Raw genomic sequence first — 26,170 nt, 5'->3', positions numbered from 1 at the left:
CGCAACTAATAACTCGCCCTTTTTCTTTTCTCGAGGAACTACAAACTAATCTACGACACAGGCGTGCGCGCTCGTGCTCGCACACACACTTGTGGCCGCGGATATGCTATTGCCTCGAGGGAAATATTCCGCTTGCCTGATTTTCTCAGTCGGTCGATCATTCGACCTGGAAAGATCAGGAAGGCTGTAGATCCTGAGACGGTTGCTTTACCGGTAAAGAAGAAATATCAATCTATAGGAAAGTGAAGATAGAAAGACGGAATTCTTTTGGATCGCGTTAGGACGAGACTTGATCATCCCGGTTAGAAGAGGAGGCTAGGTTTAAGCAACTCTGTGGAAGTTGCGGGTAGGGTCGGTTGGCCCGAGGGCGGCGGCAACTATTATAAACTGTAGCACCTCGAACTACCGCCTCCGGTCCTCCTTCTCCTTCCCATCTCCTCCTCCTCTCTTCTTCCTCATCCTTCCACTCTTCCTTCCCCCGGTTAGTCTCCAGCTCGCCACCTCCTCTTCCTTCCTGGACAACCCCACTATAGCACCGTTCACCGTCTACGTTCGCTTCGAACGCCCGACTCTCCGTCTCCACACCGCCCCCAAATAACCCAAGGGCCCTGCCGAACTAAACCCACACCCTGCAACTCTGGCCGGTCTCTCTACGAGTAGTCTCTCTCTCCTACGTCGTACCCTCTAATCAATCAACCCCCAGGCATTTCGGCCGGTCCGCGCCAGGGATCGCGGCTTTGCCAGTCTTTAGAGAGACGTCTCTCTATCTCCAAGAATGAAAGAGAGAGAGAGAGAGAGAGAGATAAAGAGAGAGTACAGCCAGTACCGAAGCGTTAACCTTACTACGTTACTATTTCCGTTGCCAGTCCAGAGTTCTCTCGAAGCTTTGCTCAGCAACATTGCTGTTGCGGAATCTCTTTGAGGCAGTCCGCGTTCAAGATTAAAAGCTCGAGAGTACACGGCGACCCAGTTACACGATATCGATACTCAAGGCCTTTGACCGAGCTTTCGTACTGAATCCTTACCCTTAAGACAAGAATCGTATATAATCTCTCTGAAGTCGACTTAAAGAATTCTTCTAATGATCTCAAAGATACGCTTGCAGAGATACAAAATGAGATTAGAAACACTTTATAGTTTTAATCTGTATATGTGCTTTCGATTCAAGAATTTTGGCTGATTACCAGAAAATGATGCACTTAGAACGAGATTCTTTGTGGTAGCAGTCGATGGCAGGCACAGTGCAGTTAATAGGTAATTATCACGGTGCGATTTTGCTCGGCAGCCAATTCCATTCATTTCCTCGATATCTTGGGAGCAGCGACCGCGTGTCATCCATTGGCTTCAACGATCGTGTGTGCGTATCTACGTAACGTTCGAATATCTGCCCTTTTCTCGTTCCTACTCTCCACTGTTAGCAGCCCATTGACGCGAACCATAGTTGCAAAAGGAAATGGAGTAATTATAAGGAAATGACGGGCGTCGCCCGTGTGGTGGATTAGCATTGAAACCTTTGACGGAACTCGTATCTATCGGACGTATTGACCCAACCCATACACTTTATCTTCAAGCTATTAGAATCTTCTTACGCTACTCGAATTATATTGTAATTCCGGGAAATGCAAACGTATCTAAAGGTAAAGAGAAAGATAGAGAGAGAGAGAGAGAGAGAGAGAGAGAGAGAGAGAGAAAGATATTACTAATTTTGATCCCTTATCATTCCTCAAACACATATGACGAAGTTCTCCGACTATCGATTGAACTTTATAATTAATCTTATACCCGTTTATTGATTTCTTCCGCATTTATTATCACAACAACCTGAATCAATATCGTAATCATTATTTTAAGAATGTCGTTTTTATACGATGATCTGATGATGATAGAACTCAAACGTTACTCTTAAACGAATTCAAGAAAAATGAAGAAGAATAAATGAAAACAAATAAAAGATTTAGACTCGTGGAAATCATACGATACTAGAAAATTCATCGCGAAATAGCGATTAAACTCAGGCGAAGCGCGAGTCGCCTTGTCGAAGACCGCAGATGTCTCTAGCAGACGCGAAATCGTTAACGTTTAATTGCGCACTTAGGTCCCTCTGACACTTAGGTTCTAAGCCGCGGTAACGCGAATCTACACGCATAGACCCAGACACACAGATACACAAAAGCATTCTAAACGTGTATATGTGTATGAATTAACCGACGAGGCGACGAGCCAATACTCCGCGTAACAGCTCTAGGGATGTGCAATGCAATTAATATAATTACTTTCGATTACATGGAGGCACAGAGAGCGAGAGACTGCTTCTGTCGTGAATTTGCGGACTGGTAGAGGAAAAGAGCTGTATGCTATGGTGGATGGGGAAAGAGGTTTACAGCGAAGGAGGTTGTGTGTCCACGTACCAATACACGTATGAAGAAAACTAAAGACTTCAATCTTTCTTATCTTACAGAAATAAATAAAAATATAAATATTTAAGTTGAAAATTATAAAATACATACGTATACATTTATCTATTAAGATAACAATCTACCACTGCAGCAACAATACTCATCTACTTATATACGCTAAATTAGAAATGAATAACTTTGGTTAAACGTAAATATCCAGTAAACAATCGCAAACTGTAGAGACTTACCAAGGATTTTCATGCAATATTCAACAAAACGAAGGAACTCGTTGGTGAGCCGGCCGAAGTAAATCTAACAATTTTGTGTATCTCCGTTCACCGTGTAATCGTATTGCTACCTGTATACATATTCTGATGTATATCTGTATGTGCGCTCGCGCAAACGAACGAGCGCGTATACTTTGGCGTGCGAACGTCCGAGCTCGTGAGTTTCCCAGAACGAAACTACGTGCGTGGTCCAAATGCATGCAATTTTGACTAGATTAACGCTGCATTATTCAGCTAATTAACTGCTAGGAACGCTTCTGTCGGTGTTTTCGCTATCTCTCTAGGAACGACGTCGTTTGTCTTACGGCCATACCCGAAGACACCTACATCGAGACCGCTATTATCCGCATTCTGCCATGCTATTATTATTTTAATACTTGAAATCCCACTTCTGCGTTTCTCACGAAGTGGATAAGTCGAAGAAAATTATTTTAAATAGAACGAAGGATGGAACTGTTTAATTTTTCCATCCCTTTCCAACTCCTTTCCTCGATGTCGGTAACTCTGAAATATCTAACGTTAAAGATTTTAGCATCTTTGACATCTTCAAAGAACTCACGACAATATGATGAGAATAAGGATACGTAGCATTCAGTTTCGAAATAGCAGTATAGAAAGCAGAAACACGTATATAGTATCAAGATGGCAGCATATTAGTGATATGCCTTGGTCTCTAGACTGGGCTTTCGAGAAACGACTGTCGCTACTTCCGCAGCTCGTCCTCGAGGAATATTCAGCCATTGCCTCTCCTCCTCCTCCTCATCCTCCTCCACCTCTCTTTAGGTAACCGCTGTTCTGCTTTCTCAATTACGCTCTCTTTCTCTCCCTTACCGCTGCTTCCTTCTCTACCTCATCCTAACCAACCCTCTGGTCACCCTCCTCTCACTTCCTCTTCTACTACCATCCGACCCACCTTCTCTCGATTCGGTCAAAGTTTGGAGAGCTCGCGCTTGAGAGGAAACGCCGAACGCCACTGCAATATCGTATAGTATTCTCGAAGAACATGACGAGGAAAACGTTGGACTCGATTCCGTCCACCGAAAATTGTTTGATGCATTCACTTTGTGTCAATACTCTGATTGAGATGTAATAAATTTGACGATGATAGCCATTCATGAGAAAAACGAAATAAATATTTCTGATAATATTTATAGCGTTCCTCTCCCGAATATCTCTTTGTTTTCTGATCCTATTAAATATAGCGAAGATCGCCGATGAGAAATGTATTGAAAGAAATTATAATTCATTTAAAATCAAATTCATTCCTTTAAACTTCACTCACGTATCTTTCACAAATTACGTTTCTAATTAATATTTGATCTGATAATTAACCAACAGTTTATTGAACATTCTGTTTAACATTATATCGACGAATCTCAAAACTGATTTCCAAATAGTAAAATGTCAACTAATTACAACTAGCTATATTCGATAATAAGAATTTTCTACAAAATGTATAAACTTAGTAGAAACTAATATGCAATTAAACTTTTCTGCTATTGAAAAATCTACTAATGTAAGATAAACCACGCCGTAAGGAAAACTTATGTACCATTACCTTTATTCGATTTTCATCGTTCATTGTCTTCTGCATCATTATCTGCAGTGCTACGAATAAAGTGATCTTTTCGCCAAAGAAGATAAGACTATCCTAGTATTGTTAGAAAACAAAGATATAGATATATCAAAGACGAGTAAGAACGGCATCACTAGACTATCAGAGGAAACAAAAGTAAAAGAGAAAGAGAGAAAGAGAAAGAGTGCTAGTAGAGGATATGAGGAGACACTGCATTCTCTCTGGAGAAGCAACAAACGAGAAAGCTGGTGCAAGTAGTGCGATCGCGTTATGACGCAGAGCTGGTCGCGAGTTTGTTGCCAGCGTATGTGTCGATACGTACGGACACCTACACAAAACCCCTAGCGTCACTTCGACCCCGGTAACCTTCCGTTCCCTGCACCCTCTCTCTCTCTCTCTCTCTCTCTCTCTCTCTCTTGCTTTCTCTCTCTCTCTCTCCGTTCACCCTTCCTTATTGCAAGTTCCACGGTCCGTGCATTAAACTATGGAGTTGCCCAGGCATCGACCCAACCCAACCACCCACCATCTGGATATGCGGCCTGCGCGCATATACGCTATGTACATTTCTAATCAAGCGATATTGTAACTGCGGTCTAACCTCCAAACACTACGGCCTCCACCCAACCATCCCCATCAGCTCCCGAAGCACCTCTCTCTTTCCTTCCACCCACCTCAACACTGCCACCTCTCGCTACGACCAACTGCCACCAACAACGCCGTGCTCCTCCTTCGTGTATTCTCGCACCGGTATTAAATTGTAAACTTGTGCCAGGCATCGCTCCTACCTCTCCTACTACTACCACCACCACAACGTACTACTCTGTCTCTGTTTCTCTCTTTACCTCTATCTCTCCATAGAGTCGAACACCAACTGCACCCTCGGAGACGTTTTGTGTATCTTCGCTGGGATGCTACTGCACCGAGTTTGTCCGTCCCTTCTAAAAGTTTATATTGTTTTTGTTCTCCTCGGAAATGTATGAACCAGCTGTGTTTATGCACCTTCGAAACTCCAATCTCATCATCGTTTTTCATTCTCCAATCAAACGATCGTTAACTACCAGGTTCGATCTATATGTACGATTGACATTCCGATTCAGTTTCCGTTTTCGATTACGATCCTCAAGTTCGTCGAGTTAGAACCGTTGGATTAGTCCGTTAATCGATGTGCGGACTAGACCCAGGAGATGGTATAGAATAATTTTAAATCGTAACAAATAGTTCGAAGTTCCGTCAATATGACCTGACAATTGCACGAGTTTCTGTGTATTTTTTTCATCATATTTATTCCTATGAACAAGCTAAATATGTTACAAATATCTAAGGAAATAATAGTTACAATACCAGGAAGATATTGTATGTTGCATCAAACATCTTTGTCAATATTATCCAGCTTTCGTTTCTTCGCAATTTCCTCTCTCGGAAACTATACATAGACACGTACATAGAACGAAATAGAAGACAAAAGCGAGAGAACGTCGAACAAGAGACGAGACTTCGGCGTCGGCGTCGGCGTCGTGAATATCGACGTCTTCAAGTCAGCTTCTACCCCAACCATCTAGCCTTCTACCTCCCTCAACCCACCCCGTACGAACAGAAATGTGGTACTTCTCTTCGACCGAGCCCACACCCCCTTCCTCCTCGCGCGAAGCCCACGGAAAATTAATGGACTCGATTCCCGTCGTCCAACCCACACGAATATGGCTGCTACCGTGCTCACCACTACAATCTAGAATCAAAATTCACGTAGGATACTAGCTGAAATTGCGGAGCCGCGGATGTCGCGGCTAAGCTCCTCTTACCAACCATGAATCGAAACGTTTAACGCGAAACTTGTGGATAAGCGAATGGGAAATATTGAAGTTCCAATATTCTAAAGATTGTACAAAAACGATACAATAACTTCATTATGCATCTTCCAATGTATAAATTCAACGTAGGAAAAGAACTTTCAAGATATAATTCCTTTTTTATTCATTGTAATCTTTGAAAAAAAATTCATCTGATTGAAAGTTCTATAAATTTCCTGAACGAAGAAAATAACATGCTTTGATTTTTATTTCATCATGAATCGGCCTATGATCCATCATTCCACGAATATACTTCAAAGGATCGTTTATTGAATGAATATGTCAAAAGTAAATATAAAGGCCGAACGAGTTTCTAAGCAGAGGCAACGAAAGCGAAGTGATTACATAAATTCATTCAGAGAAGCGAAACGTTCAACGGCAACGCGTTCAATGTCTTTATAGGATCGCTCGGCTTACGTAAAATTCCATTGAGGGCAAAGTACATTTTGTGCCAAGTTATTCGAAGCTCGATTAATGATACGGACATTGCCGCTCTGGCATCTACCCTAAATCCACGTTTCAACCCTTACACGTTTAAGCACCATCACGGTATTATGTGATTTTATGAACGATACATCCACGTAATCCGACAAGGATTATGACACGCACAAAGAAGGAGGTGATAGCTTCATGTTTGAAGGTATTATGACAAACCTTCTTTTTTTGTTAAAAATTACGAAATAATGATCAATGTTTTCGTCATATCGCGTAAAGATAGTTTCTACGCGTTTTATTTATAATAAAATATTTTAATATTTGATATTATATGTGTGTGTGAATATATATATATATATATATATATATATATATATATATATATACATATATACACGTACATATATATACATAAAAGTTATAAGATACTTTACAAGATATCTTGAATAAAAATTTAGCATGGTATGAAAACGCTTTCTCACACTATTTTATGCACCCTAAATCTTTGGCTTAAGTAGCTCGTACAGCTCGCATTATGATTTTTGTAGATACAGTGAATTTCTTGAAAAACCTGTTTTATCGAGAGCAACCTTGGTCCAGAGTTTTCTCACGGTACTGACCATTGGTCATCTCACGAGATGCGTATGGATGACGCGCATCCGATGAGAAGTAGGAGCGAGGGGATGAAACTGGTCATTCAGGACCACCGATACATCTACGACGCAAATCCATGAATGACATTTACATAATTCCGTATTTCCTACGTCAAAAAATATGATGAGTATTTAACTCATATCTCATTATTACATTTTCAAAATTTAAATTAATAATTAAACATAAACATTTCTTGTGTCGGAAATTCTTCAAATGTCTATCCAAATTATTTGACAATAAGCTCCCTATTTACAATGCAGGTAATAATAAAATTTTATATTTAAAAAATTTTTAGTTTTTTAAATAAATAAAATTTTATATTTTTAATAAAAGTAATCAAATAATATTAAAATATCTGTTAACCGTCAGTTTTCTATTATAAACTTAAAATAGATTATTCGTACTACTTATATGCAAATTTAAACGAGTTCTTAAATACTCTTTTTCTCGATATAGTATCATCACAGAAACGAGCCCTACATCCGTCAGTAAAGATTTCCAGATGAGCACTTGAGAATAATTGTTTCTTAAATATTTATGTGAAAAACGACACAATTGAAAAGATTCCGAAGGGTAACTCTTTCCTACGTTCTCGATTTCCAATTGAAGAAACCTGTCTTGCTGGACCTAAGAATGAAGTTCCGTTACCAGTCGAGTTCTCACGATCCCTGGACCAATCCATGGACCAATAGTCAAGCAGCATTCTTCGGAAAAGAAAGAAACGACAAAGTAGTGGGGATCATTTTGAAGTCTAAAATGAAAAATCCATTTTATTGGCGAGGGAAACTATCGGAACCGGAAACTGGTTCGGTGTATTTCAAGAGACGGAAATCTCGGTTTGTTGGTCAGTTTGAGGGATGCTGCAGTCCACGCAGCATCCCTTCTGCTCGTAAAGACATTTTTCACGCATTGACAAATTTTTTAATTGTTGTTTAACGTCAAACGCAACTTCGTTGGACGACCAAATCGAAGAAGTTGATGTCCTGCACGAAACTACAGTGAGTAATCTTTTATTTCATTTCAAACGCGAGTGATAAATATTCACCCATTTGAATCAACGTTCTCCTTTAAGTAGTTTATTAATTACATACATTAATTACGTACAACCTTATCGATGGACGTCTTCGTCGAATTTCGGTAAAATTACTTTTCATTTTACGTTTTGATATGAAAACAAATCATTCGATCTTACTTCGAAATACCATACTTTCGTGGTAAACCGATCTCGTCTCGTACGAGTATCGTCGGACGAGAACTAATATTGCGTTACATCGAGGATCCCTTTCGACATTCGTGTCTGAGCAATCCGAGGTTAGAATTATTGATCTAATACTCGAGGAAGCTAAGCCGGGTGTCTACGTTGGCCGTGAACGTATCTTATACTTCCCACCCTACGTGCCACCCCCGACTGGGCTCAAAGCCTCCAGCTCGGCAGCCCTAAAAGGAACCCCATAATTAATCGCGTCCCAGCCGAAACACCCCCGAATAGAGGTAGCTTCTCACTATACCTAAATGAATTCCCTATGGATGCGTGCACACAAAAGGGAGAAACTGAAGTAGACAATAAGACAATACTTTTTTCAAGAAATTGTTTCTACTAATTCATGTGTATTCTTTCTCGAAAAAAAAGGAAGATCTTAATTTCATTGGCAACAATCGTTCTTTATAGCTTTTAGGATTAACCGATCAACACACTAATTATCCATGTAACCTGTTGAATCCAGGATTATCGGACTTTTTAATTACACTCCGATAATCTGCACAAATTAAATAGAGAAAATCAGATTGTTTCTTTGCTTTCTCATTAATTTCATCGAAATGATAGGTAATTGAATATTTAGAAAGGTTTGCAATACGAGCGTTTATAAATATTGCTGCGGTATATTATTGATCGAAAATATAGTGACGAGCTGGTGCATCCCCTCGTTACATCCATTTACTTGTCTATGTGTGCATTCGAAGAGCGATAGATCGCAATTTCGTTTGACTAAAAGTACGGAAATCTAATACTGCGATATTTCTGCAATGGATTCGCTTGAAATTATAGTACGTTGAAATTCATATAGTATGTTCCGTCAACCTATAAATTCGAACTCATGCAAAATATCGTATTAATTATATGAATATCGTTATAAAGATAAAACTTTTTTAATGAAACTCTAGATATACGAAAGATCACGGAAACAAAATCGTTTATGGAAAAGTGTCATCAAAAAAGGAATTAACTTTTTCACGAAACAGCTAAACACCAAGATTTGTAAACGAGTAAAAATAAAAAAGAATAGTTTTTTCATACTTTGCCAAACCGTAGAGTCAATTAGGGAACATCGATAATCCTGAAAAGGGCTCAATCGGTAAACACTTGTAAACGAGGTACATACTCGGCAACGGTGGTGGCTTCTCGTACCTTAGAACGAAGCGTTAGGTCGGTCGTACTAGCAGGTTAGAAACTACGTGTGGCCAGTGATTACGTCGATCGCCGAAAGAACAAACTCCGGATTGGATTAAGCACACGGCTGCACCGGCACCTTCGCCATTTACCGGCCGTGGCCGGCAGTCGCCGCCACGGTTTACCATAAAGTTTACAACTTCTGTCAGCCTTCGCGGCCGCTGTAACCGTGCTAGAATGACGACAGGCCGACCCCTTTGGTCGTTGGTGTTCCTCTACGATCCGCACACTTGTGTCCTTTCTCTATGTCTCTGTCTCTGTCATTCACCTAGATGAAACTTACATGCAGATAGGAGTTAACGCAAGAGAGACACGATAAGTTAATAATCACGTTCATTGTATTCGAGAAAACAACCACGATCATTTCGAAAAGCTCGTAACTTCAGCAAGTTTAAGATCTTATACCTTTATTTGTTTCTCCGACATTTCGATCATATATTTTGTTAAATAAAAACCGACTTTATTTTACGATTTCTTCCCTTGCTCTTACCTCTCTTAGGTTCGGTTGAAGGACAGGTTAAATATCAATTTAGCTTCGCTCGTTCCCGAATGGTGAACTTACATCTTAATACAAGTCCAGCCGTTTACCATACGGAGTGAGAAATCTAGTTTGTACCAAGTTCGTGGTATTCTAGAGTAATGGAGTGGAATCATTTCCACGTGCCATTTAACTCAAGTCCAAATTATATTACAATTTGCTGCGGAAACATGGTTCCGCGCTAAAAATAATATGCGGCAACGCGTGCTCTCGAAACGTTTCAAACCACGAATTTGTTAAAGATCTCGTCTTAATATTCGCAAAATTTATAACGCGTTACAAAGTGAGAAAAGATAAAAAAAGAATTGATTTTATTTAAAGTAATGATAAATTACGATCTAACAATATCCTTGTACTTTCTCTCATATTCCAAACCAACGCGTTTGAATTTGCATCGCTTTTCAGTTGCAATGTTCGCCTTCCAAAAAGGGCTCTAAACAGGAAGGTAGCGTAACGCACATAATGGCGTCAATGCAGGCTAAGCCGCAAGGGGAAGTACGATGCAGCACAACGCGGCCATCCCCTTTTCGTGCAAGAGTTAGTTTCCAACGAGGGTCCGGCACCCTTTCCTTAATTCGCAACTAAGATGGCAGCCGACCCGTCGGCCATTTAGTTTCACCCTCCCGTTCAACGTTCCAACTTGCATCGCGAACACTCATACGTAGAAGCCTTTCTATGTATATGCACGTACATACGTTTACTTACTCTCTTACGACAGTGTGAGAATCGTGCAGTCATCGTCTATGTATAACGCGAGGCAGGATAATTTTCTCAATTTCGCAGTGTCTCCCGTGGGGTCGGTCGTTAAGGGCTCGAAGTGAGATTCCAGGGGGTTGAGGAAGGTTTTTAGGGTATAAGGGGTTGGTAAGGGTTAGACCGTAAGATAGTTTGATAGGCTTGGTTGCCAGGAGACCTCTAAGACCTTAGCCCGACCGTCTAATGCCCAGAAAGGCTGCCACCTGCACATATGTACTTCAGGCTTATAAGTGATCCTACCTATGTATCTATCGATACCCTCTGCATCTACTGTATTATGTATATCTCGATAAAATAGAAGAAAATATATTTACAAGTATTAATAAATGATTAAGAATTACGAGATTCTGAATATAAAATCTTTAAGAAACGATATAAATTGCGTAAGACGCCAACTTTCCTTAATCGTAATCTTTAAATTAAAAATACTTTTTACCTCAATTGATATATCGGATATACATAAATTAATTCATTTTGACGTATTCAATAAAAAATTTTGTTTCTAAATAGGAAAACTGATTGACTCTTTTTGAAATTTCTTAGATAACGGATGAGTATAAAATATTGAAATTTAATTGAAAAGTTGATTGTATTTGTTCGGTCGTTTAGATCAAATATTCGTGCGTTTATAAACGCACGAATATTCTCGATCGAGCCTCGTCAACCGCGAGGTACAATCTTTCGCTTAGCGCCGTTCCTAACCTATAACCTTCTCTTTCTATAAGCCATTTTAGAGCGGCGACATTAATGTGGCGTAATGTACCAGCATGCATATCCACCGGACAAGGAGTATAAGGTCAGAGATACTCGCGCGGCCAATGGCTGAACGTGGTAGCCTGTACCGAACAGTTTTACCGATAAGACCCACCGTGTTTAACAGCCCCCGGCTAAAGCCACCCTTCCTCCCATTCACCCACCACCCTTCCGTAGTTCCCTCCACCCCTTTACTTCGCTACACGTAGAACCTCAACTGTATATTACATGGCACATAGGTAAGCGCTTGCTGGTAACGCTCCACGGATAAGCCAAAACGCGAAAACTTTGCCACGATCTCACTTTTGACTCGTGCAACTACCTACGCTCTGAATCCTTCTCCAAAAAGTAGCCCTACAACTTCGATGAACTTGTTAAATATAATCAAAATATTACAAAAACTTCTTATGCATTAATGAAATTCTATTCGAAGAAAGATTAATTAGTTTCGTAATCATCGCATAACATCAGTGATCTCGGTTGAGATTATGTTTATTTATCGATTTGTTATAATTATTGAAATACGAATGTAATAAATATCGTATGTAAAATCATTTCATATTATCTCGATAATTATCGACATTCATTCGATACACTTTACACGACGCAGAAAAAATACGACGAACGTCGACAATAAAACGAAAGGATACGATCGATTTTATCGGAATGGACTTTCTCTCTCGAAGGAATGAAACAAAAAGAAGGAGAAAAAACAAGGAAAGCCAAGGCCGAGAGAAAAAAAGAAAACGAAAAAAAAGGAAAGAAAGAGAAAAAAGCAAAGAGAAAAAAGAAAATAGAAAAAAAAAGAAACGAAGCGAAGGTGTCTCGGTTGAAAATCGACGCGAGCGCCGGAGGTACGTGGAGGAGGAAGAAGAGGGGATTACGGCGATGCAGAAGCTCCGGGAGCACAAGAAACAACCCCTTAGAGCCGGATCAATAGAAGAAGGGGGGTGGTAGACGCCCGGACTGAGGTGCCGAGTGGGAGGGAAGTCGGCAACGGAGCGGTGGTCGTCGCCGTTGGCGAGAAGGGTGAGACGCGAAGAGTGAGCAAGAGAGAAAGAGAGGGATGAGAGAGAAGGAGTGAGAGAGAGAGAGAGAGAAGAAGAGAGGAAGAGAGGGTTGAGAGATGCAGGGGTGGAAAAATCTTAGGTTCCTGGAGCGTTGGCGGAGAAGAGCAGAGATCTAGCAATGGTGGGAGTAACCTTAGACAAGAGGCGTGGTCTGCTTCGTATTCTCACCCCCAGGGTTTCCACGGAGAAGCAACCCTTATCGTCGACGTCGGAGGCCGAGCACCATGGACGACGACAACGACGACGACTACGAACGACGACTTGCATGGAAGACATTGTACGACGACGTTGAATCTTCTTTCTCTCTATCTCTTTGTTTCTCTCTCTCTCTCTCTCTTTCTTTCTTTCTTTCTTTCTCTTCTGAAATCAATCTGTTTTTTAGCTCTCTTCTTTGTCTTCCTAGCGAGGAGAACCTCCCATGGTTCTTATCACAAAGGAATGCTCGCGACGCGACGAAAGAAAGAACGCCGTAGAAAGGTAGATTTGTACGCGACGAGGATGTCCCGACGAAAGCTCGCGGCGGAGAGCTTTTTTATCGGCCAACGGGTAGACGAAGCTCGAAGAGTGAAACGCTGCCGCTGCGGCCGTACTTTTTTACGGCGCATGCGGCTAACTCGCGAGAGAAAGACCACCACCGGTGCTAGCTGTCGTTGGTGGTGGGGTTGAAAGAGAATCGAACCTCGCTAGTCTGCGTTCATCGCTCTCTCTTTTTCTCTCGATGCTCACTCACACGTTCACTCTCTTATTCTCTTTTCTTTTTCACGTCTGTACGTTCGAGTACGTACTGGAGTAAAGTTAATCCGTAGAAAGTGAAAAGAGCCATAAGAAATTACTGAATCGACCTAGAATTTTAAGAAAAAATTTTTTTGAAAAGCACGAGTTTTTCATTGAGATCTAATCGGATGTACCTGGTATCAATGTGCTAATACATATATTCTTATATTCTACGTATAACGAGACCACTGCATTACCTTCAGACTTACAAATAGAGAAACAGGTTCATTCATGCTACGAATCAACCTCTAATCACCACATTGACTTCTATCGTGGCACGATCTATGACTTTTGAAAAGCATACGTACGCTTTGCAATACGAAGAACCGATACAGCGTACCATGATCAGTTTCCTCACACATACATTAAAGCACGTTTATAATAGTGGTCGTTTACACAGGCAAATCTTGCAGTACGGAACGTTCATACATTTCGGTTACATTACCGTAGACATCATCGGATGTGTTGACGGGAAATACGAGCATAACTCAACCGATCCTACCTGCCGGTATTTCGCTAAAATCTGTGTCCCTCTCCGTTCCTCCCTTCTTCCTCTTCCCACCAGCCTGTTCTCTCACCCTCTTCAACCCTCTCGCTCCTCTTCACTACCCTATCGTGTTCCCACTTCGACCCTCTCTGTCTCTTTACTCTCTCACTCACTCTCTCTCTCTCTCTCTCTCTCTCTCTATCTTCCTCTAACACTGCACTGAGTGATGACGTCATTTCCTACCGAGCATTATACATCTCACAGCGTATTTCCGTCGCGCGATTAAGATTGGCTGGACTGTAACCTGCAAAACGAGATCTTCATATCTGAGAGACGTTACGCGTGATTCTAGTTGGAAATGAAGGAATTAAAAGATGTTGAAATCGATTTCTCGAAAAATTAACGAGATTTTATACTTCGTACTACATTTATTTCACTATTATTTTTAATATATGATAAACGTGTAGTAAAGTTATTGATTACTATATCTATATGCTAATCGATTACGTTCTTTTCTTTCGAAGTTGTCCAAAATTTGATCAAAGTCCGTGAAACTCGTTGCGTTGAATTTTGTTGTACGAGTACACATCAAAATACGTACGTGATTCGATTTAGGGAATAACTATGACAACCAGAAGCTCGGACAACGTATTAATTATTGCATGCAGAGGCAAATTGTTTTCGTTATCGTATTCCTCATGCTGAATCATCGCATACGCGTATTTCGCATTAAATTATCATAACCGTGGCATTCATAAACAAGGCATCGTTATAAGACCGAAGAAATTGTTTCAATTGTAAAATAAAGTTCAAGCGAGTCGGAGTTATTTATTGAAATGGAACTTCCGAGCGCCTAGCTCAAATCAAACGACGAATACGAAGGTTAGAATAAACGACCAATTGGACGATCGCAATTCACCCAACGAGCGTGACGCTTTTACAGTTATGGCTTCGTAAAAGGCAAATTGTACTCGAATTACCCAACAAAAGCTCGCACTTTACTTATCCACGACTAGGTACGTTTATTATCGTAAAAACATTTTCAACTTCGAATGAATGAACCAAGGGAAAAGGAGATGTAAATATAAGTACAAAGATTACTTATATAAAGATGATAATATCTATATCTATTTAAAAAAAAAAGTCAAAATAAGCAATAAGTGTAGAAAAAAAATTATCGATATTAACGATAAATGAAAGGATCAAATGAAATTACACCCTTGCCGCTATCGAAGAGTGTGTAGTAAGTAGATAGATTGGGTGGCAGGAAGGAAGTATCGCAAAAAGACTCTTGCACGGATACAATCCCGTAAATTTCTTCGGCAGTACGGACCCCTCCATGTTCAACAGGAAGCAAGAAAAGCCAGTTGTTCGATGTTTTACACGCTGCTGGTCCACTCGGCGCGACGTGTTTGCCGGAATCAATTGTTGTTTCGGGGTTTGTTTGCGGGCAAAGTGCAGCGTGCGCTGCCCAATGAGCCACCGTCGGAATATTAGCGTGGAACACGAACACACGGGAGAGAAATTTGAGCGTCAACGCTACGAGTTCGCGATTGTGACGCGTTACCGGTACGATTCGAAAACGTACCATGAAAACACCCTCGATTGCTGCTTGCGATTTGAAAGAGCTAGAGTGAGAGAGAAAGGAAGAGAGGGAAAGAGCAAATTCTAACCCATTATTATTGTTGCTGCTGATTGAAACAACGATTCATAGAAACTATGCAAGCTTTCGCCTCGAAATCCTAAATGCTTTTACTAGTGAATACAATCAGTTCGTGAAATTTCTATGAAAAAGGATTTTCCAAGTTCTTTCTGTGATGAAAAAACAAAAAGAAATGTCAGAAAGAAGTAGTACATCACAGTAGCATCCAAGACGATTCCCACGGGACATCTTCCTCTACTGGAATCTCTGGACCGCAGAGTTCCGGATTCCAAAAGAGGAGAGTAACTTGCCTCTTAGAGCGAGAAGGGGAACCGCTTTTCGTCCAAGCCAAGGGTCGTGCGAGAGGTTTCTCCTAGAAAACTGGTCCAGCATCTCTGGACACTCGGCGAACTTTCGAACTAGTCTTAAACATGACACGAAAGTCCACTTGATAAAGTTGATCATTCGCGAACTGTGCAAAGAGAAGTAATGGAAATGTGGAACGAAGAATATATTTAAAAGAAAGAATAGTCGTTATACCACGAAAGTGAGCTGTTTCCTTTAAAAACACTCTAAAACGATTCTTCTTTCTAATGTTGAATGTCTAACACCATGGATTAAAAATTGCTAGGTAACCTCGTTAATTACGTTTTCACCCCCTACTCGTACGCCGTCACTGTTCTACATTTCTGACCGTTACAGACAATAACGTACGAGTTTCAACAGAATCCAATTAATGCTGACATCTCTCCGGATGTCTTTCACCATTTTGAATTTTAAACGGCGTAATATGCTAGCCGACACACGTCAGTCTCTCAAATTGGCGAGCACTTTTCTCGTAGGATCAAGTTACATACTGGTCATGGTTATGTCAACGTTGTTGCGTAGATGTTCTAACTTTTATTCTTATATTTTTTTTACTTTATCAAATTATTATCTAACCTATCAATCGAAGCAACGATATCTTTTTCCAAATTAAATAAATAAAATTTTATTAAAGATAAAGTTAGTAATGATAAATGAATTAAGAGATAAAAAGATCTTAAAGAGGAACGTATTTATCTCTACGAATAATTATAACATAGCGCCGAGTCATGGTTCGTTATCAAAGAACGAATACATTAACGTAAGATCTTCCTGCTTGTCCCCAACGTACCATCGTAAAGAGGAGACAATGCGGCTAGCTACAAAAACAGGAGTATATCTAGAATGGCGAAGAAGAGAGAACGGAGCCCTTACCTAATCCCGAGACAATACCTTGTTCGAGCGTCGTCGCCAAGGCAAAGGCAAAACGAGGGGGTGGACGATTCTCAAGGGCGAGAAGAGAAGCCCCTTTAGCCGGTCGAATGTGTCCGAGGTTGGAGGTGGAAGGTGGAGATACAGAAAGAGGAGAAGAAGGAGAAGCTGGAGAAGCTGGAGAAGCTGTAGAAGGTAGAGGAGGAGATTGGGGGTGGTAGAGGAGTGGAGAGGGTGGGCGGTCACTTGACGATTAAGAACACGTACTAACCCTGCTTGGTTTTCCACCCCTGCAGCCTAGGATCAATACAACTTACTTTCCCCTCTTACCCCTCACTACAAAACCTCCTCATCCCTACTCTACCGACCGCCGACGTTCTTATGTCGCTGAACACTACGGCGAAGCTTCGCTTCTTACGAATCTACCGGACTACAAAACCCACGAACAACTCGGTCGGATCCAACGGGTGTCCACCCTTAATTTGTTACCAAAAAAAAAGATATAAGACGTAAAAAGTACGATAGTAAAAGTTCGGAAAAATAAACATAATATAGGATCATGAAAAACTGAATTACAAAGTACAATAAATTTGTTTTTGAAAGTATTGGAAGGGTATTAAAAAAAATCCAATGAAAACATAAGTAATCCCAATCGAATTCATCCCTTGGTCCCAATTGGTTGGAAGTCTTATTAACATCTCATAAGTATTGCTGGACATGTATTCCTGAAAGAGCTATTAAAACTTAGGATAACTTAAGGAAACAGTCGATTTATTACCATTTCCCTAAAATCGCCAAAATATATAAGTGTCGCATATTCATTGATACTGATCATTAGCATTTCGTTATTTATTTGCTCACAATTCACCCGGTAGAAATGGCTTGGCTTGGTAGAAGTGTGAGGATCGTAGGTGTGGAAGTCTTCTTACGATCGATAGAGGTTAGTCGCGCCCAGCTCCGCGGATGGAGAACCCCTCACCACCCTTCCCAGTTCTCTCTCTCTCGAGAAAGCAAGAGTAGTAGTGGTGGAAATGAAACTGGTAATGCTAGTGGTAGTGGTGTTACTAGTAGTGGTGGTAAAGTAGTCGCCTTCCAGAGGTGTAAAGTCGTCTTCTTCAAATCCCTTCTTCTTCGTCTTCTTATTCTTCGACGCGTTAGCCGCGTAAAAGCTCGCGGCAACGACTCCTGACGGTAGGGTCGCAAACGTTCGAGATTTTCGACGTGGGTGGGGAGTTTTCCTGGCACTTTTCCACCTTTTCCGTACTCCACTTTTCCCCTCCTTCTTTCATGAAGTACTTTCGTCCTTCTCCAGCTCTGTGTCACTTCTCTCCTTCCCTCTCTCTCTCTCTCTCTCTCTCTCTATCTCTCTCTCCCATTATCTTTGTTCCTCACATTCGTCTCAAATAGCCAACCTATCCTTGCCTTATATTTTCTCTCTCTCTCTTTTCACCCTTCCAGTACTCTACGGCAAAGCGCTTGCGCTCTCTCTTTCTCTCTAGATATCCTACTCCCTTTCTCTCTTTCTTCTCTTTTTCCTACGGATCTGCAACGCGACGTATACGCACGATATCGAAGGACTCTTTCAGGAAAACGAGGACTCCCTACTCTATGCCGTACTTGTCTCGGAATACTCTAGTATTTCCAGCCGAGAATATCGCGACGCAGAGGTTATTCTGAAATGGTACTTCTCCACGTGCGTTGACGAGATATTTAAGCCTTTGAGAATGATAATTACAGTGTATATAATTCAACATATCTGAAAAATTTTTTTGTAAAGTTTTATTATAATTTCTCAATATAGAAGGTTGTAGGAAATAAGAGGACTTTATTTTTTTCTTGTAGGTATAATAAGATGAATTACTAATGAGCTGAAATTAGATGGATTTTTCATATCTGACTCCATCCTCAAAACTGTGCTACTAAAATATCTTTCCTCTATCGCTATCAGAGTCAAACGATTTCACGTTCGAACGAAGAGGGCGGATCGAAGGGTAATCAAGCACAAGAAGATTCTCATCGTCGATCGATGGAAAAAGTCGAAATTCCTAGATCAGCGAACTCGTTAAGTCGGCCATTTTGGGCAAGTCCTTCGATGGCTTTTCGTAGGGTACCTGGTGCCACCCCTTGGATGAGCTTCAGCCGGCAACGTGGCTAGCCAACCCGGCAAAAGCGATTAATTACTTTGAGCAATTTGCTCACCAACTCCACTCAGCTCGTAGACCGACACTATTCTCATTTCTCTGTCCAGGCAGCTACCACTACTAGTAACACCACCACCACCACCACCACCCTCTCTGTCCGCTAGTCCGTCCATCCGTCCGTCTGTTCATCCATTCGTTCGCTCGTTCGTTCGTTCGTTCGTTCGTTCGCTCACTCGCGTAGAGATAGCTACGTGAACATGTACAAACACGAGAAAACTCATTCGTAGGGATTCCCACCGATAGAAGCAAGCGACGTGTAGCTTACCTATGTGCTGGTCATTCAACGAAGGCAGAGAGTGACTTCCTGTAAAGCTATGTACATCCAACCAAGGGCATTCTCGTTCGAGTTGTCGAAGGGTTAGAACGCCCGTAGTCAACATCGAATGCGAACGCTATTTTCTAGTCCGAATACACCAAGTAGAGCGCGTTACTTCTCTGCATTGATCCTCCTGCCGCTTCGAAATTCCAGCGTTGAGTACCTGAACGCCTTTAACCCTTTCCGGAGCTCGCCAGTCGAGGCTGTCCGTCCTTCTATTTCTTTGCCACTATCGCGTAATGAAGAACGAGAGCGATTCCGTTCGAGCTATTCGTTCCAATCGAGAATTAACTATCTCAACCCTGTTATCCGTAAATTTCGATCGTTAAATCGTATAGAAGAGAAAGCAAAGCAATGGGCGATAAAAGTTTAATTAAGCTGGATAAAAAATATTAGGAATAAATTAAGATAATGGGCAAATCAAACCATCGATAAATATCACTCTATAATGTCACATTTAATTGATATTATTCCAATAAAAATAATTCCGCGCTCATGATATTCAGACTCACAAAGATATTAAATTAATGAGATTAATTAACAGAACAGACCCGTGAGTTAATGCAGAAGTGTGTGTAGGGTTGACCGCAGGGTTACTCACATCTGGAACGGACGACAGCATTCTAGAGGACATTTCAAATGAGCTTTACTACCTTTACCAAACAATTAATAGAAGAATTTTAAACAAATTACCGAACCATTATCTAATGATACGAATAACGAAGCTAAATTTATTCCAAGTGTTTCTTTAAACTTTATCAATAATCGAAAAATAAAGCAATGCACCTTGGAATATCCAAGTACTTTTGCTGAAAGAACAAATCTTTCAAATATAAAATAATCGATCTGATATTGATCTAAAAGTCAAGACATAAAATAGTGAAGAAGTATCAAGAATTATAGAAGTGTACATACATCACGAGTTCTTAAAAGGCTTAAGTAGAATTTATCGCAGTATGCTGGTAGTTTTGTTTATGGATAAATGTCTTACTTCCCCTACTTTGGCGGTAGCCGCGGCCATCATGTTACCCCGCCTTTCCTTTCAAAGCCCCACGTATTCCCCTTACAAACGTTAGACCTCCACCACTACCACCACCACCATCAGCAACAGCAGTACTACCACCACCACTATCACCACCACTAGGACCACCGCCAGCATCGCTACTCCTCGTCTTACCCTCGCTTGAAAATGTGGCTCCCCAGGTCGGTCGTCCCCACCCTCCGCCCCCTTGACTCACCATTCCGACTTACCCCCTCCAAACGACGAAGGAAACGTCGAAAGGCGCCAATAGCGCTTGGGTAATTTCAGCTTATTGTTAAGGGGAATGAAATACTCGACGCATTTAAACACCAAAGAACATTAGAAAAGGAGTTAAAAACTTTTGAAGAAACAATTCCGTGCCGATGTTTTATTTAATGAATCTCGGACTTTCCAATGTATACTTTCAGAAGAAAGGATTATGCAAAGTGAATTACTCTTACACGACTAAAACTACGTTGTTAAAGTAATTGTTCTACTTCGTGTCGTAATAGATGAAATATTAATTAAACATTGTTTATATATAGATATAATATAATATTTGGATCGACAATATTATTTTAAATAATGAGGAATTAATATTATTAAATATAAAAATTATTAAATATTATTATTAATTATGAAATTAATATTTTCCTTTGCGATATATTATTTACGTGCTAAAAGAAATTAGATTGCGAAAGTTATATCGTTAAAGTTTATCGGTCGTTCGTATGAAAAAAGCGAAGACAAAATGAAACGAGATAAAGAGAAGACGAGAGGGAAAAAAGGTTAGCATTACGAGCTCTAGAACGCAAAGTCAAGTTGAAAGGATTAGAAGGATCCTTAATCGGTGAAACCAAATCCGGATGAGGAGGAGAACGGAATGTCCTCATTTCTATCCGTCCTTTTCCGCCCAAAAGTACGTGGAATTCAGCAATAAAGATGAGAACTTTCGATCGCCGCGTTGGTTTTCACTCCCTCTCGCATTTCTCGATTCCTCTTCACACTTTCTTTCTCTCACCTTTTTTCATAGCCTCACCTCAAAGCATTTCCCAAGGAGGACTTTATAAATTTCTCAAAGAAGGTTCCAATGGCACAATTCTCCTTTTTATCGCCATTATCATTTTTTCCATTAATTCATGTTAAGTAATAAAAAATATCAAATACAAAATATAAAAATAATGAAATGATCATGTACGTGTTATCACGAACACGTTTAAAAGTTTTTCTTCATAATCCTTCGTAAATTTAACATTCTACATAAAATCCTCAAACGTAGAAAAGTTGAGGATCGATCAAACCTGAGTAGACATCTAAGCTTTAAACGGCTAGCCTGTTTTGCTACCGAGGTTGAACTCGAACGGCGAACGCCGCGATACGTAGTCCCAGGACACAGGACGAGCAAGGACGAGTGAGGATGTGTAAGGACGCGTTGTTGCAGGTAAAGGAGAAGTAGGTAGAACGTGCTATTCTCGAGGCAACGACGATCAATACCCAACAGCTCGGCACGTACGAGTCTGTATAACTATACCAGTGTATTCGGTGTATATGGTAAAGGAGGGTAGTTGCTAGAAATAGGGGTGGAAACATCCCCAAGGAACCGATAGTGGCCCATAGCGTTGGCAACCCACCCCATAGTTTTAGCCAATGGATGCCCACTACAATCTCTAGCTTCGTACTACGAATGAGATGCAGATCTATCTGTATCTCTCTCTGCCTTTCTATTTTCTCCCTTCCCCTTCTAATTCTACTCCATCTTTCGCTCTCCTCTTTCGTCTTCAGGGTCGTTTCGCTATTAAATGCACTGCTTCATATATCAAGAACTTGGCTCTTAGCTGAATTTAGAAATTATTTGTAACTCGCTTGGGTTCGAAGAAGAAAGCTGTATCAATAATTAAACAATTTCATTTACTTTTAATCATGCGATTTAATGCAGTTCATTAAATGACTAGAAAAATCGAATCGCGTTCAAAGAAGTGGAATAATCTTTGATATATAATATACACATATTTTACACTTTGATATATTTTATATACATACACGAAGAGTTCGAAGCTTTGAAAGGAAGAAGGTGTACGTTAACTCTATCACATCGATCCCAAGATCAACGATGATCTCTCATCCGTCCTTTTCTCGCCGTTCGTGCGGAAACGCAGAAAGATCGTATCTCACGGCGTACCTTTGAGTTTATTAACGGAGGAGGCCGCGAATGAATGGAAGGAGTATGATAAAGCGCATTAAAAGAGGGTGGCGCTCCCATCCTAAGGGACGAGCGCGCGCGCGCTTCTGTTGGAATGAATCCGAAGGGTGAAGGGCGAGGTGAACTTCTGGGGGTGGTAGTGACGCTAGAAGAAAACGCGGAGGTACTCCGAGAAGGGTTTCATTCATGAACGTGTTTTATTGTTTCAGGACACAACGCCGACAACTCGAGAACAGAGGAGCCCGGATAATAGCGACGGAGGAACCGGAAAACATAAACCCACGCAAAAGTGGAGGCCACTTCAAGCGTTTTCTACGTGGCGACCCTTCCGAAAACGATTCCGACCTTTTCTTCACTGATTTCATCCTGAAAAATAAGACACTTCAACGACAAGATATTTTTCTGTTTAAAGAGAAGGAAAACCGATGTTCAATTTTGAATAAAAAATTTCAAAAATGTCGCAAGACAAATCTTGCGAATTTCCGAAAAAGAAAGTAAAACAAATGAGCGATCAATTTCTGGAGAAATTCTGAAAAAAAAAATGAAAATACTTCAGCAAAATGATAATTGGTTGGAAACATAAGAAGATTTAATAATGTCGAATTAAAAATTTGAAAAATATTTTCTGAATTTTCAAAAATAAGAAAAGAAAAGTAATCGATTTTTTCGGAAAAAATTCTAAAGATAAAATATCTACATCGCAATTCATCGTCGATAAGATGGAAATATTAAACGAAGAATATTTGTTTGTCTAAGCGCTTGCTATTTGGAAGAAAAGAAGATCCTTCATTTTTATTAATATACCATGCCATTGGATTATAGGTCCAACAACACTTACAAGTCTGCCACGCCCAACTTACCATCCTTAACTTCCTGCAACACCTATGCGAACCCTTTAAATCCCCCTGCCGACTAACATACTCCTCCCTTCGCCCAATCTTTGAGAGAAGGGTTGTCCAAAAGTAGAACCTTTTTGTTCACATTTTTTTCGATTTACTTGTACACTCTCTGACAAAACTTGAACCCTCATTCATCTATGATTTTCATCGTTTGAAGATCATAAGAAGACTAAAGGAGCAAAATGAGAATACCCTACATCTACATTTATTTCAAAAATTTCATGACCTATTATCAAAACGGAGCAATGTGAGTGTCGACAAAAGCAACAAGTAATTTGCTAATTTATAAGGATTACAATAATTTTAATCGACACGCAATTTCCAAAGAATTTTCCAAAGAAAAAAAAAATTTATGAAATTACGAACGATTCGACGATGATATTACGAAGTCTTACATTTCTAACGATAAGCTATAAAATCGTTCGATATATTTCTTTTGTACACGATTGCACATGAACATGCACACATATACACACGCGTGGCCTTTATCAATTTTCATTCATATTCACATAACGAAATGCATTAAAAACGTGAAACGCTCAGCTTTTGAATTACAAATACACCCTGTCCGGGACATTACGATCGATTCGAAATTATCCGACGGACCTGAAACGTCTACAAATCGAAACAGATGTAAATTGCATTTCCTGAAGAATGACAAAAGTACTAATTTGGAATAGAATTCGACAAAGTAAAATGAAAAAAAGAACGTATTAGTCAGTAGAAAATATTCGAAAAAATTTTTAATGAAAATTCGAAAAAAAATAGTCTTCATACGACATCTGTTTGGAGTATAAAAAAATAATAATAATAAAATTTAATAAAACACAAAGATCAACGATTAACTTGATTAACAAGAAAACCGAACGAAGAAACAATTTAATAAATTTTCTCATTTTGTCTCCACTCGCTAGATGTTATTTAAAAGCTTGAGAAACTGATTAGGATGATCTCGGATGGAGCGAATTTGAGCGGCAAAGGAAAATATTCCGACTGGGAAAAGAGAAAGACGAAAGAAAGATAAGCCAACGGCATTCCAATTAGCATTCTTACTCCTTACAGGTCCGTTGGCAAATGCCGGCCTTGGGAGGACGCGAGAGAGCAACATAAACCGTGCGATAAAACGTTGCCAGCCGGGCAACACACACATATATCACTAGTGTCACCACCAAGAGACCAACACACAGATAGCAAAGCATCAGGCGACGTGCTCTCACCGCCTGCTCTTTTATTCATTTTACTTTTTCGCGCGGCTCCCGTAAGGCGGTAAAGTTGAGCGCGGTAAAGAAACACGTTCGAAAGAGAAAGAGCGAACGAAAGAATTATAGAGAGAGAAGAGAGGAGAAGAGAAAAAGAGAAGCTCGTAATGCCTCGTATGCGTTCTGCTTCCCTGACGACTCTCACCTCTTATGGTTCTCAAAAAATGTTTCCATTACTCCAGTTTTCCATCCTTTCGTATTAAACATTATATACAAATTGTAATGATATGATATACTTGAATTTTTTTAATTATTGCCAAAGACAACAATAACAAATTATTTGACTAATATTTTTCGACGCTTTCTTCGGGAAAAACACTTTAATTGAAACAATTAGAAACGAAAAATAATTTTGTTTATTAAAGAACTCATTGAACCTTTCGTAGCTTTTATATTTGTCTTTCACAAAGTTTAATTGTATCAAACGATCGTCCATTAATTGTACGACTTTATGAATAATCTTGACAAATTTCTACACAAGGTTCGATACGTAATAAGTCTTTCGATTTTGTATCGAAAAGAAATTTAAATCCTGAATTTTTATCTCCATCGAAATCGTCGCAGAAAGAAGTAACTAAAGTTGAGAGCCACCGTGTGCAAGGAGCTCACCGTTTTTACCACTTTACGAGAAATTCACACCGCGGAGCTCTCTGAAAGATAGCATCGACCCTTCGTGACCATCCGCGAACATTTTCGCGCGGACAAAATTTTCCCGTCTTTTCGCCTATCCATCCGTCGTACCTGTTTCATCTTTCTTTTTCTTTCTCTTTCTTTCACTCTTTCGAAACTCTTAAACGGTTCTCTACCTCCTCTTCCTCCAACTTCCGCTCTCTAGAAAAGTACCAAAGGCAAAAAAACGTAAGAGTAAAATCAGCGACACCAATTTTCTCACTCCTGACCACTAAATAAATAATCATTTAATTAATATTTAATTATTTATTTAATAATTATTATTCAATTATTTATTTAACGACTTCATTTCTGCCGGATTACAACCACAGCATGGTTTCATCCCTTATCACATTCTATTACCAAGAATCACGCATAAAATTTTTCTCACGAAACTCTGCCTTTATCTTTTTGCTATTTTCTAATCATTATATACTTTTTTTGCTATTTTCTAATCATTATATTCTTTTTTTTAACAATCAAACAGAACAAAACAACGCTAGTTTGGGTAATTTTTATTTTGATTGAATATATGCCGCTGCATACCGCGATGAAAAATAAATTAAATTTTCTAATACGATCACAATTATTCAGTTCGAGTCCATCGGAAATTCAAACTTTTCTAAATGAAACTTTCCAGTTGGTCACGTTATTCGGTTCACCCTATATATCTCGATGACAAGAACGAACATTAAAGAGGAGAGA

At 40.0% G+C, this 26,170-nt stretch overlaps 1 protein-coding gene and 1 long non-coding RNA gene across 2 annotated transcripts; both read right to left on the bottom strand.

The window, feature by feature from the left end:
- Positions 1-438: 438 nt before the first annotated feature.
- LOC127064793 (uncharacterized) lies at positions 439-16,748 on the bottom strand. Its single transcript, XM_050996349.1, has 3 exons — positions 14,053-16,748; positions 13,733-13,769; positions 439-13,060 (listed from the first exon to the last, which is right to left on the bottom strand). The coding sequence occupies exons 1-3, from the start codon at positions 14,256-14,258 to the stop codon at positions 12,926-12,928; spliced, it is 378 nt and encodes a 125-aa protein (XP_050852306.1). The 5' UTR covers positions 14,259-16,748; the 3' UTR covers positions 439-12,925.
- Positions 16,749-17,197: 449 nt separating this feature from the next.
- LOC127064692 (uncharacterized) lies at positions 17,198-20,565 on the bottom strand. Its single transcript, XR_007781771.1, has 4 exons — positions 20,333-20,565; positions 19,969-20,040; positions 19,367-19,719; positions 17,198-19,288 (listed from the first exon to the last, which is right to left on the bottom strand). It is a non-coding gene; the product is annotated as an uncharacterized LOC127064692 (long non-coding RNA).
- Between the last annotated feature and the right edge of the window lie 5,605 nt (positions 20,566-26,170).

Source organism: Vespula vulgaris, chromosome 6 (assembly GCF_905475345.1).
Source record: "Vespula vulgaris chromosome 6, iyVesVulg1.1, whole genome shotgun sequence".
In the NCBI taxonomy this organism is placed as follows: Eukaryota; Metazoa; Arthropoda; class Insecta; order Hymenoptera; family Vespidae; genus Vespula; species Vespula vulgaris.
The sequence above is the reverse complement of the archived record's forward strand: the minus strand, read 5'-3'. Positions and strand labels throughout refer to the sequence as shown.